Here is a 14,845-nt window from a genome sequence, read left to right on the forward strand (position 1 = left end):
GCCTGTTGGTGTGGCTCCAAACCGTTCTTTCATAAGAAGAAAAACGTCTGATATCAAACCCCCTAATTCAAATTTGCCTGGGTTCCGCCAAGACATAAAGCTCCAGTAGGTAGGTAGGTAGGTAGGTGGGCCCGTCGAGGCCCACCTTAATTAACGCGGTTCGGAGGATGGGGGGGGAGAGCATTGTTTGACACGAGAACTGTGGCTAAGATGAGTTTGGAAGGAAAGCGAAGGCACCGTCCAATCTGGACCACGGTTTTTACGCTGCGCTGAAGTGCACTTTTGTCTTCTGTGCACAGTTTCTATCACAGATCAATACTGTAGAGAGAGAGAGAGAGAGAGAGAGGCGCTGCAGCTCTGCACGCGCACCACACAACGTTCAGTCGTAAGCTACATGTGAAGTATCGTTTCTTACGCCGCCGATCGTTGTAATAAATTCGAATCCTTCAGCCATTTTCGGCATGCGGTTTACAAACCACAGAGGTCTAAGCTACGTAAATATACACTTAGACCATGTACGTACGTAGTAGAGGACGTAGAACAATATCCGTTTGTATTAGGAAATTTATTTTCACTGGAATAGCTATAACTGTGTGCCTAGGGCTCTTCAGCCATGACAGAGGTGAGTTGAGTTACGTAAAAAAATTTTTAATGGCAAAAGTTTCGGCGGAGTCGCTACTTACGTAATAATAGAAACAGATACGTTTAACGTCTTCAAGACCGTTTACGTGTTCATAAGTCAGGCTTCGAGCCTATTTTCTGGCTTCAAAGTCGGGCTTAGTGCTTGTTTCTGGGTTTAAAATCAGGCTCGTAGACTATTTCCGGGATCTAAATCATGCTTAGAGCTTGTTCTTGGAAGCTAACCAAGGCTTAGTGTTGTTTCTGGGTTCGAAATCAGGCTTATAGCCTGTTTATGATGTGACACTTATCGTTATTATTTAAACAGTAAAGATAATCAAATAATTAAAACTTTACGGGACTCTCCTACGTACGGATACACACACTTATATAGGCCTATATATATATATCTTTTACACGTTTTAATTACGGTAAAACACTGTCCCTCTAGAGAGTTTATTCATAATATGAAAGAAACTCCACCTTCGTCACACGGACTATCAATAATTATAAAAATCGATGGAGGAAATATAACAGGATACATCCTATAGGAAATTGTTTGATATACGCACGCTTAACAACTTGTTTACAACATTTGAACAATAGGAAAATATATGAAGTCGACCATTCATCTCTGTTACGAAAGTTCGTTACGAGAGGAGGAGATAAAAAAATCGATTTTTTTTTTCCTCGGAAAAAAAAAAAACATACAGTAATACAAAATTCCACCCCCGATTCATAATTTAACGCCCGGGTTTTTCTTTTTCAAAAATTAATGTATTGTTACGTGACGTTCTCATTTTTTTTTCATGAATTTCATGAATTTTTCAGTCTTAAGTGCGATTTCTGATCAGGTGTGGTTTCAAAAATGGCTTCTAAAGCGCGCTCTCGTCATCTAAAGGGCCCTTTATCTAAGGCAATCTTCCTCTAAAAGGTTCGTCATCTAAAGGGCCCCTCGTCTAAAGCTCTCTTCAACCGAGGCATCCTTTATCTAAAGCCCTACTACCCCCTTTACCTCGATCGAGTAATGCTTAATACAGTCGAACCTGTAAACAGCGGCCAATTTCTTGCCAGGAAAGTTTCTTCTGGAAATAGGAAAATTCATACGGGATAACCACCAAACGCCGGCCATTTTCTAAAATGTTTCCGTCTGTGTCCGTTGTACAGAGGTTCGACTTATATAATACGATAATTGCCGAGTATAAATGTAAAATTTATCATTGTAAAATGCACGAATTCGGCGGAATAAATTTAATTTACTCGAAATGTCAAACATATAATGTCGATTCGATACAAAATGTCAACCGTCTCATTAAGAGATGATGATGGAAAACTTTAATTAAAGATAATTAAAGTTAATTCAATGGCTTTAGCAGTTTAAATTAACACGGCAAGGATTTAAATAGTTAAAGTGTTTTTGATCGAACATGCCCGCGGGTCAACTTCGTTTTCCGACTTGTAAAAGTTTGCTAAGTGTTCATTTATTACACTCCAAACTCCACCTCTCTACAGCGGACATCCTTCAAGATCCTTTCCTACGGCAAAAAAAAAAAAAAGAAAAAAAACCTACATAAAATTACCCAGATAACGGGCGTTTTGTTACCGTCGGTGGCCATTGTTCGCAAGTTTGACCGCATAATTGGTCTGGACTTCATTACTATAATATGCCGAAGGGGAAATGCACTAAAACGATTATTAAATTGCGATTTACGGAAGAAGAAGGATGGTTATTTCGTTATAACGAATCGAGTTTCTTTATTGCGGTCTGAAAGAGTATCGCAAAAGGTATCCTCCTTCGATATAACGAACTCCAGTGTTTTCAAGTAAAAAAAAAAAAAACAGATATGTACGGTGGAACCTCTTAACGACGGCCATTTTCTTTACGTTTCGGTCGGTGGTCGCTGTTCACAGGTTTGACTGTGCGGGGAGAAGACAAATTAAGTTACGCTATCACGAATAATTCCAGCAAAATGCGGAATCGGCAACAAAATAGTAGAGAAAAGTCGAAATTTATCGATTTTTGGCACGGTCTAAGTTTAGAAACGGGGGAAGGAAATGGCGTAATTTCGAGAAATTCGATACGCGGAGGAAGATTACGAATCTTTATTAATGAAAAAACGGTTTCTTCTGACGTACAGACATGCGGTACGTACGTTTTTTTTTTCCACTCGGAAGTACGAAGACGTGCGGCTAATGATTATCGAGTGAAATGGGGAAGAATTTTCGCATTTACTCTTCCTTTTCGGGGGAGGGGAATTGAATTTCTGATATTCTAAGGAAAGATTACTCCTTAATCCTTAACACAAATGGCCGAGAGATGTCAAAATTCCCGATTTTTGTTTGTACAACGACTTCCGTCTCGTTTAACTCTGGTTTAATATCCTGCGAACGGGACATATTACAACAGGATTCACAACCCCCCCCCACAGCCACTCGCGAACCGTGGTGTGTCATCAGCCCTCCTCGTTAAGATAAAATTCTGATTTTTGGACCCCAAATGCTCGCGTGTACTCAATATTTTTAGTACACTAAACCTAGCGTTAGAATGTAATGTACTGTACGCCGGTTGGCTGCACTTAAATGTAAACACTCCGACTGTTTTAGAGGCCGTGGAGTTTAATGAACTATAAATAGAATTTTGAATCGTAAATGTACGCTTTGCTGCGTACATTATGTACAAATTTGGTATGAATTTTAACTAAAATCGTGAAGCATATTAGCGATTCTCGCAATTAAGTTACTCCGGATGCCGGCTGAAAGTGAGATAAATTCCGAAATCCCCGTTGGAAATTAATTTAAAGGTTTAATAAACGTTTTTAATTCATTTGTGTTTTAAAAAATATCCAAAAAAATGGCCTCCTTATAACGCGTTTAGGCAGGTTTCCGTTTTATTCGGGTTCCGTTTTAGACAGGTTTTACTGTATCGCAAGGAAGTAAAAAAAGTAGGATCGTTCGTGAAAGATATATTAAAGCCTCCTTTTTTTTTTGCTTGTAATAAGTAATATGTTAAGAGGTTTATTTATAGAAAATGATGTCAGACATAAATTTTATACGAAGATGTAAAGATATCAGTTGAAAGATTAGAAAGATATCAGCTTAAACCATTAAATCTACGTATGGAAAGATGTTTTGGAATATATGATATGCTTTTATTGAGAGAAATCAGCGTTACTTATAAAAAAAAAAAACGCTGATTTCTGGGAAGAATAAATATGAATAAGTGAGGAACACCTATTCAGGAACACCTATTCGGGAACAGCTACGGAGAAGGACTATTGTATTCTCTGCAGATTAAACGCGTTTAGTATTAATTAACGATAATATTTACATTCACGTTAATAAAGTTATCAAATAATTGTAAAAAATTGCTACCAGAAAACTGTCAAAGTTACAGCTGAGATAATAATGCATACAATATGCGATTATAATTAATTTTTATCAAATATGGTTCAACTGGAGACTATATTTAGAAGCAATTAGCATAAAGTCAGATAGTAAAGGACAAAGTTCTTGTTGACATCTTTATACACTTGTCTCTTAATTGCAGAAATCGATAATACCTCTTCGGGTTACGTTTCCCCGCTAAATATATTGTTTATATTAAAGAAAACAATCGATCCTAATTAACTTGTATCAAATTAAAATCGATGACTCTATTTATTTTTTTTTTTTTTATGTCGCATCGGGTATCGATTGGCATTTTTAACTTCGCGCACAATACTTTAGTCCTAATGTACGGTACGATGTAGGAAAAAAATCGATAATACGGTATCCACTCGATGACGATCGGAAAAAGGGGGGGAAAACAACGGCGACGACAACAGTTTGATTCTTCAATTATCATCAAGCAACAGCAGGATTCAGAAATCTTTGGAGGGGGTGGGACTTACAACGGGCCTTATAAAATTCTGAAGTACCCGACTGTACTCGGAAGAACCCCAGAAGGGGGGAGGTTGAGTTTTACCTGGGTCACCCCCTAAATTCTTCCCCCGTCATCGAGCTCGATGATTAAAACAACAAACACGAAAAATCTATACCATCGACTCGATTCGTTCCACTTTATATAGATCTATCTATGCATACAGACGGACACGCGTGTAATTGCTCTCCAGAGTACACAAAGTATCGACGTGAATACGTCACAAAATGGCCTGACTGATAAATAATTCCCCACTTTCAGATTTCTATGCAAAAAAAAATCGATATTATGTCCCCATACAAAACAAAATCCTATGGGATGACTGTGAAAAGAATGGTTGTTTGTTCACCCTTCAACGTGAAATTTTCCGTATTCATACTTAAAGATGCCGCTAAACGCCAGGGAATTAAAAGAATAATAATAATAATAATAAAGAAATTAACTTCCCTTGTCGATTATCTGGGCGTTTTTTTTTGTTTTTGTTTTTTAAACCGGAAGACGGAATATAAAACATTTAATTAAACCTTTACATCTTGGGATGAGTTGTTTATCTAGTCGAGATTTATATAAGAATGTCATATATTATATTACCGAAATGATAAAAAAAGCTTTTTTTATAATTGAATTGGTTACTATAGTAACTAGCCTTTGCATTTTTTCTCCCCCTCTTCCCTTCTATTGACGTTACTCTTAGGTAAATTGAGAAAAATAGTGTCTTAGGTAGAAATTCAAATTTGATTACTTCCTTTCGAAAAACACTGTTTTTTTTTTTTAATGCATACGTACTTAGAAAATTGAAAAGTATTCTTGTGTCTCGTCCTTGTACGTTCCTGTGACGTTACCAAGAAGTATATTGACCTGTATGTTTACGTACGGAGTCAGGAATTCGTAATGAGTTTATTCTTCGTATTAATCCTTACGCGGGCGGATTTATGGGGGTGTGCGGGGCGCAGTTGCACCCCATTTGAGGGGGAAAACTCACTTCGTCCAGCTTTTCTCGGAAAGAATCCCCCTTCTGAGGGTTTTTCCCGGTTACAGGGGGGGGTGAAGAAAGGAAATATGCCTTTCTCCATTCATCATTTCTGGATCAGCTATTGTTTCTTTATGGTTATTGAAGAATGTTTTCTATTGTTTGCTTGCCTGATATGAAAGTTTTTCTTATACATTATGTTTACATGTAGTTTTGCATTTATATTTTTAGTACACTAAACCTAGCGTTAGAATGTAATGTACTGTACAGTACGCCGGTTGGCTGCACTTAAATGTAAACACTCCGACTGTTTTAGAGGCCGTGGAGTTTAATGAACTATAAATAGAATTTTGAATCGTAAATGTACGCTTTGCTGCGTACATTATGTACAAATTTGGTATGAATTTTAACTAAAATCGTGAAGCATATNGTTTCTTTATGGTTATTGAAGAATGTTTTCTATTGTTTGCTTGCCTGATATGAAAGTTTTTCTTATACATTATGTTTACATGTAGTTTTGCATTTCTTTTCTTGCTGTATTCACTTTAGTCGAAATCAAAATTTACAGACGGGTATAACTGTAAATTGAACAACACATTTACAGAATAATAGAACATTTAGATATTCGAGTAACAAAACCTCAATGTTCGTGAAATAATATACGACCGAGGGTGGAGGCTTCTCCACCCTCTTCAATACAAGATACGTGTTACTGTATAGCCCACCTCTCAATGACGAAACAAACCCAAAAGTCCTACCTCTTGGATTCTTCATCAATTACAGACCAACGGCAATGTTGCCGGATAATGCGCACCCTGCAGATAAACAAGTTACAGTTTAAGCTGTGGTTTTCGACCGGAGGGGGATGCTTTAACGACACTTTAAGGATGCCACAAAATAGAGTGCCGGGCGTCGTAACACTTCATAAAAAGCGCAATAACTCCAAATTAATAAGGTAGGAGCGCCGCATGAAAAATGTTATCAAGTCGAGGGCACCGCCGTTAGAAAAAGACTATTGAAAAACAGTATTTTAGGGCCACCAGTTTTTATTTTATTATTTGATGATGGAAAAGGGCCTCTTCTATATTATAATTTAGGGCCACAAAAGTTTTGAAATTAACTTATTTCGTATAATTATAATGTCAGAATTAAGATCGGCCTGATGGCCGGACGGTTAAGATCACAGTTTACCGTTCTAGGGGCCCGGAATCAAAACCGGCCCCCTTTTGGGGCCAGCCCATCCGATTCTCCTGTCTTCGTCCCTTTCCACCATTGTGGAAAGGGACGAAGCCAGGTAGATTAAGTCTTCTTCCTTCCTTTGTATTGTATTGAATTTTATTACGAGGTTATATCACAATATGATATAGAAAAATGGAGGAAACGCTGACATAAATAAAAAAATATATATAATAAAGAATTATCGAGAACGGAACAGAATAAGAGTTTTAAGATTCTTCTCCTTTGTCTCTGACTCGAAACAATCGATCTATGATGTCACACAAGTCTCGATAAATGAATGGATTGCATCAACTTCCTTATCAAGAACTGTTTCTACGGGTCATTTCCTATATTGTTTAGGGAATTGAAGCAAAAGTTTCGCGAAGAAAATATTATTAACTGCTAATACGAAATCAAAAGAAAGAAATTAGCTGAAGGACAGAGAGACTGATAAGGAATGTTTCAGTTTGAAAATCTTTCAACTGCGATGTGATCAATGCCACGCTCGTTTGTAATGCTGTGTATTTACGAAGAAGGCATTAATTAAATCGTATCATTGGACTGCAAAACCCGTACATTCCCATTGCCGTCCGTCTGTCTGTCGTCGTTAATCTCGAAAATGGAGTTAGATATATGAGAATCGAGACCAAATCTATAGAAAACTTAGGGGAGTTGGATCGAAAGCCACGTGTGTGTGTTTATTTTTAATTAAAAGATAATTCAAAATTGTTCGTTTGTGTTTATTCTTCTTAATTCGAGATGGTTTACGAAGTTGAAATTCTATAATGTAATTTGTATGCAAATACAGTATAACGCTTTTGAGGATTGAGGAAAGAAACGGGAATTCTTATGAATATTCATTATAGTCTTCCGTGTACAAAAATACATCAAGCATAAATAATTTTAACGAAAAAAGTTTGAAGAATAATTATACTAAGCACGGACAGGATAATAAATGATTATACAAAGAGACGGATCTATTTAATTAAGTGGGGCCCCTGGGAATTGGCAACTGTAGAAGATCCTATAGAGACTAACGATGGGGCCTCCACAACTGTATTATCTAATTTAAATTTATACAATATTTATAAATATATCCTTTCTGAATCATTCCTTACTTATTATTTTTTTTTTTTCATTTTCTTTCTGTGGAGGTCCCCTTTTCTGTGGAGCACTCGGTGGTTAAACCACTGAGCACAGTTTTGCGTGTTCTCTCCTAACCTACGGGCTGACCGCGTGGAGTTTTCTTCACGTGTCTAACACCTAAATAGGGGGCCCACAGAAAGTCTTTCCGGGAGGCATTCCTCCTTGGCAGATCGCCAATGCTTTGTACTGCCGTATCCATCAGATCAACCTTTTCTTCGGCGGAGGCCCTTTTAACGTGCCAGGATGCTGGCCCATAAACGATTGCATTAAAACATTTTTTAATATAATTTTCTAAAGATATAGTCCTTGAAATTTATTATAATTAATGATTTTCTTGTAATAATTTTCAAATTTTTGCCTACGAATACCTCACAAGTTTCTAGTTTCTAGACTAATTTTCTCTAGTTTTTTTTTTGGATATTTTCTATCAGATATCAGTATAAAACGCATTAGAAACGATTTATTAGTAATAAATTGCATTTATAAAGCAGAAACTATTTTAAAAAAACATTAAACATAAACCTGCCCATTTACCTGCCACTAGTTGAATCTTCTTCTCCTTACAAAAAAATTCCACAATTCTCACAACGATCGATAAACTCCTCCAAATGATCGATATTTCTCGTATTTTACTGTTACGAATGTAACCTGTACTGTAAAAATATCAAATTTTAATAAAGATTATCTTTAAATCGTTTTAAAATATATACAATTTAATATAATTTGTCTAAAAGATGGGTCGTTCTTTCAATAACACAATAATATTATCGTGGCTCGTGGCCTTAAGTTGTAAAATATAACAGGCCCTCGTGAGACTTTAAGTTACACACTCGAAACTCGAGGCCCTAAGCTGCAGCTTGTTTAGCTACGTAATTTAATGCTTTTCTTGGAATAAAAAAACGATTTTATGCGCATTACTACATAAAATTCTGCACGTATACATGCGTGTAACATTAACTGAGGCCTGAAAATGTCGTTAAATTCTTTACGTAACGTTATAAAAGTGATGTAGAATTCATTACCTCCGTATAACGGAACTTTACAACCTCGGTATACTATTTTTTTTACAATTTAATTGAGATTTTTATGCAATGAAACTGTTAGGAAAGGTCGTAAAAATAATTTATAGTAGCACGAGACCATGGGCACTTAAAGAATATAAACCCATATATATGTATATTCTATATATTAACTTAACGTTTCTCCATTAATCACCGTGTGTTCCATCGACGAATCGATAACAGTTTAATGGTTATTGCGTAGACGTTTAACATGAAATTTTTGCTGGACGGGGGCCACACCCGGTTGTTAAACAGGGAGGAAAAAAAAAATCCCGCGAATGTTCTTTCTTTACGTTCTATGGGCAGTTACACGATGTGTGTAACTAGATTAAGAGTGATACGGGGAATTTTATGTATGGGAGTGAAGCTGTGTTGAATAATGGATAACGGAGAGGGGTTAGGATGCACCAATCAATCATTTCTTTGCATGGTTTATGCGTTAATGCGTGGATTTCCAGTGATGGGAGGAGGGGAGTAAATGAGACGAGAATGGATGATTCGGGTGAATTCTATATAAAATTTTATTGAAAATATCGTCGGTAAGTTGATTTTTCTGTCAGTTTTTCACATCATCAGTTTGCCGTGATTGGTGGAAGGCATCCTTCAAATTCGGCTGCGTATCGAGCAATGTAGCTTATAAAAGAAAAAATAATGAAATTTTACTGTAGAGCAGCAGAGGAACTCAATTTTTACGTGTCGTAACACGAAATTATCATTTTAAATATTGCAGAAAACAATCAGAAACGAATCAGAAACTACCGCGGCAACATACGTCATATCCTCGAAGCCAGCCAAAATTCGGATAACGATTCTTCAACTTCCAACGAAAATCACAGAAAGACCTCAGTGCCTAATGAAATCAAATCATCGGCACCCGATAAAACTCCGAAAAGTAAACAATTGTCGTCAACAGAAACAACAATCGTAACGGAAACCGCCATCGAGAATGCCACGGAAATCGAAGAAGAAGAAGAATTCTGCACATCGCCAGGTACGCTTTAAAACTCGATTAAAACTTAATTAAAATGATTTTTAATTAGGAATTTTTTTTAATTAATTAGTTACGTAAGATAATTCCCTTCAAGTTAATAACATTATCCTTCTTGATTTATGGTAATTTATGGTTAATAAATAATAAATAAGTAGGGGAGAATGGAGCTTGTTATCTTCTCTTCGACAAATTACTTAAGCATCATCTTCTTCTTTAGAATGATTTTATTATTCCTGAATATTATATGATTATTCCTTGATTTATTATTCGTGAATAATATATTTATATATTTATTAAATGTGAATTATTAATAATTTCAGAAGAAAACAACTCTTCCAATTGATAACTTCAATAACTTTATGTCAATATTATGCAATTTTAATGCTTAACGACGGTGCAATATTGATGTAAAATTATGATTTTAAGCATTAAAACCTCATAAAATATGCTTATCAATTAATTTTCTGAGCTGTTTTATTGTAAATTGTCTTCACGAAATCATTTTAATGCTTAAAACCGTAAAATATTGATGTAAAATATTACGGTTTGGGTGTTTAAAACCATATAATATTCATGTAAAATTACGAGTTTGATACTTAAAACCTTATAATATTAGTAAAAAATTACAGTTTTAATGCTTAAAACCTCATAAAATGCATCTATTAATTGATTTTCCGAGCTCTTTAATAGTAAATTGGCTTCACAAAACACGATCACAATTAAACTTTATGTCAATATTATTCGCCTTTATTACTTAAAAATTAATTATAAAACATATTTATTAATTAATTTCCAAAGTTTTCTTCTTCGTTTTTCCTTTCCTTTAATTGTTAATGGAATTTATAAAGTATTTATAACAATGAATTATTGAGTTTTAGCGAATGTCATAAGGGCAGAGACGATCAATTTTATAAATTATTTTATCGTTAAAACAATTTTCCGTTTCGATGTAAATAAATGATTAAAAGAAAAAAAAACAATTAATCAAACAACACATTTAATTTTTTTAACAGTCGTCAATTGTTCTAAATTGTAATCAATGTGTCTATCGAAAAATCCATCAACACCCTAAGATAAATTGCTTCCCCGTCAAAGATAATTGCTTAAAAAATTAATTAATTAATTACAATTATCGGCTTTTATCATTTATTTAATTGTTTTATTGTTAAATTATTATTATTATTAACAATGAGCAAGACACGAAATAAATATTTTTATTATTTTATTAATTATTAATTGTAATTAATTCGTTTTTTTTTAGTTCTTAATTTTGTTTAAGAAAAAATCGTAATAAAATTTAAAAATTTAACAATAAAATTAAAAACACAATTAGCAGTTTGACAATTGTTTTATTGTTTAACAAAATTAATTGACGATGGCGGATCTAAAATTGTTAATAATAAAATACTTTGTTGTTAATTAATGTAATTTTTCTTGTTGCTTTATTGTTTTATTGTTGAATTTAACAATAAAACAATTGATCAATTGTTTTATTATTGTTAATTTTTTGCTTTCATTTCGGTTTTTATTGCTGGTTTACTGCAATTTTGTTACAAAAATCAACGACGAAACAATTTATAACACAAAAGAACAATTCAAAAACGAAAACAGTAACAATAAACAAATTGCTAATTGTATTGTTCAGTTTGTAATTCTATTGCAATTTTTAAAACAAAATTAACACCAAAACAATTTATTGTTACTTTTAACAATACAATAAAATTAACAATAAACCAATTCGTAGATTTTCTTTATTGCCAATTTTATTTAAAATAAAATCATTAAGACAGACCTCGCTCGACCAGATACGACATACGATCCCCCCCTCTATCGCCACATCCCCTCGACCTTTAACCACCAAAATTTAATGGGCTAAATATCCTAATACATATAAACCTCCGTGAAAAATTTCAGAAATTTTCGACAGAAATCTTCGAAGCGGGTGAAGAAAATTGGTCACTCCACACCAACATCAATACATACAGAAAAAAAACCCAACTTTTAGGGATTTTTTTAACCCATACAGAAAAAAACCCAACTTTTAGGGTTTTTTAACCCATACAGAAAAAACCCCAACTTTTAGGTTTTTTTAACGCATACATAAAAACCCCAACTTTTAGGGTTTTTTTTAACCCATACAGAAAAAACCCCAACTTTTAGGGATTTTTTTAACCCATACAGAAAAAAACCCAACTTTTAGGGTTTTTTAACCCATACAGAAAATACCCCAACTTTTAGGTTTTTTTAACGCATACATAAAAACCCCAACTTTTAGGGGTTTTTTTTAACCCATACAGAAAAAACCCCAACTTTTAGGGTTTTTTTACCCACACAGAAAAAAAACCCAACTTTTCGGGTTGTTTTGACCCATAAAGAAAAAAACCTTGAATCCAAAATTGTAAAAATCTTGTGGGGGAGTCATTTTTTGACTGATTTCCCCCTGTTTTACGTAACAGGGGGAAAGTAAACAAGAAAGGTTAATAGGATTAATTAGCAAATCTCGAGGTTTAGTGGGTGGTTTTAATTCGAACGAAACGTAATTTAACAAGGTTTTTGTACTTGTGGATTTAGTGAGTAATTCAGACGTCAGGTTGTCAGTGAAAGGGGTTACTTTTATTATCCGAGATTCCTTCGGTTGCTGACATTTCTTCATTGAATAAGAGGAGAGAAAAGAAAGAAAAACTTCATTCTGCTTGACGACTTGCCTCCAGAGGATTCGCTCAGATTGAATTACTCTTTGATTTGATCGGAAATTTGTGTTTCTTGCACTCCTTCCTTTATTGTGTAATATAAGTTACCTGAAACGGATTTAGAATGAAAACGATGCCCTTTCTTTAACCGTCTCTTTCGAAAATATAATAGCCTTTCTATTGTAATTCTTGTGAATTCTTTCAAATTTCAAGTAACAATCTGGAAGAATTTACAAGAATTATAAGAGAAGGGGGCGAAGAATACAAGTATTGTAAGAGAAATGGGAGGTATTTACCACAATTGTAAGAAAAATTGGTGAAATTTATAAGAATTTTGAGAGAAATAGACGAAGTTTACAGGAATTGTAAGAGAGGTAGGCAAAATTTATAAAAATTTCAAAAGAAATTAATGAAATTTATAAGAATCATAATAGCAATTGGGAGTGGACAATAGAAATTGGGAGTGCATAATAGAAATTGGGAGTGCTAGGACGTAGCTGCACACCTTTCCGAGGGTTTTCCCCGAATAAAGCCAGGTAGTAAAACATTTTGTAAGGCATATCGTTTCTTTTCTGCACCCCTTCTAAAGATTTCTGTCTCCGCCATTGTCTGAAAAGTAGTATTTTACTTCACAAAGAGGTACCAATTTATCATTATTGTATCAAGAATTGGAGCATCTCTTTCAAAGAAAAACTGTTTTTACAATTTTGTTTTCTTCCGTATTCTTGTAAACTCTTCCAAATTGTTGTGTTTATCCGAAATACAGTATTTTACTTCACAAAATACGATAAAGACGTAAGAATTTATCATTATGGCATAAAAAATTGGCTCATCTCCTTCGAGAAATCCAAGAGTACCAAGGCGCAGAGGGCAAAACAAAAATTCTAGTTTTTGGCCGTGTCCTTCCAAAAAAAAAAAAAAAACCTACCTTATGTTTTCTCGGACGTTACAAATTCCTCAAAAATTGCATCGTTACTTTAAAGTTGCCATTTTATTTTTATAAAAACGTCTAAGTTACCATTATTAAACCGAAAGTTGGATGCTTTCCAAGTAGACGGCGCCATTTTGGATCCAGGTTTCTACTTCTTCCCTATGAGAGAACATGTGTTTTCGTATCCATCAAACAATCTTTTAGAATTTTAAGATATTTATAATTCATTATTTCTTTTCTACAAATTTTTTACTTTTCTGGTTTCCTAGCTCTTGCCTGAAACAGTGTTTACTTTTGTTAATACAATTTTTATTGATTCAGTAGGAAAAAAAATAAGAGAGACCGGAGATAAATATTCTTATTTTTTGCCATTTTTAAGATCGAATTAAAGAGAAATAATTAAAAATTTTTAAAAATTTATACTTCTTGTAGTGTTTTCTTTTCATTTTTGCCCACTTGAAACGGTTATTTCTTTAAAAATCTCTTGAGGATTTTCGTGCTACCGAGGATTTTTTTTTTCATGCCGATTTTAATTTTAAATGTTGTTTATTTTTTAAAGTATTTTGCATTTTTTAAAGAAAGTTTACTTTGTTCTTGGTAAAATTTTACATATTTTAAGAGATTTTTCAATCAATTTTTTGGAAATTTATCAAGTTCTAGAAGGATCCTTTCTGTGTCTCTTTGGACGGAGATTTTTCAACTCCAGGAGGGATTTTTTTTTTTATGAAAGGGATTTTTTACGTTCTTTTTTCCCCTCCCTTTCTCTCTTTTAAGTCTTTTTTCCAATCAATCTTCGAGAATTTTGAGTTTTTTTTTCCTTCTTACTTCATGACCTTTTATGTTGAATTTCAATTGATTTCTACCAGGAAAGGACATTTCCAAGCGAGTAAGAAATATTATTGTCCTCTTTCAAAATCTACCTTTTCTCTAGGGAAATATATAAAATTTAAAAGGACAAAGATCGTGTTGATGGAGGGAGGCTTTAACGTTGTTTCTCTTTCCTCTTTCTAACGGTAAAACCTGCGTAAACCGTGATCGCAAGGTTCCGAAATATGCAGGGTAAACAGATAAAATACCCTGCGTAAACAGGGACTGCAGGGTATATAGAAAAATACCTAGAGTAAACCGGGATCGCAAGGTATTTTTTCCGGGTTTGGCAGGCTTCCTTTTCGAACAGATAATTTTTTTAACACAAAATCCGAAGAATTCTTCCCGCTTAGGCAAGTTTTTCGTTTTGTACAGGTTTAATTTTAGACAGGTACGCCTCTTATTGTAAGATTTACAAGCGAAAACACGCAAAA

General features: G+C 34.2%; 1 protein-coding gene across 1 annotated transcript in view; it reads left to right on the top strand.

Annotated features, from left to right (window-relative positions):
• The first annotated feature begins 342 nt into the window (after positions 1-342).
• Positions 343-14,845, top strand: part of LOC111631018 (sodium/potassium/calcium exchanger 4-like) — a 30,343-nt gene continuing 15,840 nt past the window's right edge. Inside the window, exons 1-2 of the mRNA XM_023375211.1 lie at positions 343-622; positions 9,663-9,923. Coding sequence (XP_023230979.1) covers positions 514-622; positions 9,663-9,923 — 370 coding nt within the window. The 5' untranslated portion in view covers positions 343-513. The remainder of the gene's footprint in view (positions 623-9,662; positions 9,924-14,845) is intronic.

The sequence above is a fragment of the Centruroides sculpturatus genome, unplaced genomic scaffold (assembly GCF_000671375.1).
Source record: "Centruroides sculpturatus isolate CEXI.00-Female unplaced genomic scaffold, Cexi_2.0 scaffold20, whole genome shotgun sequence".
In the NCBI taxonomy this organism is placed as follows: domain Eukaryota; kingdom Metazoa; phylum Arthropoda; class Arachnida; order Scorpiones; family Buthidae; genus Centruroides; species Centruroides sculpturatus.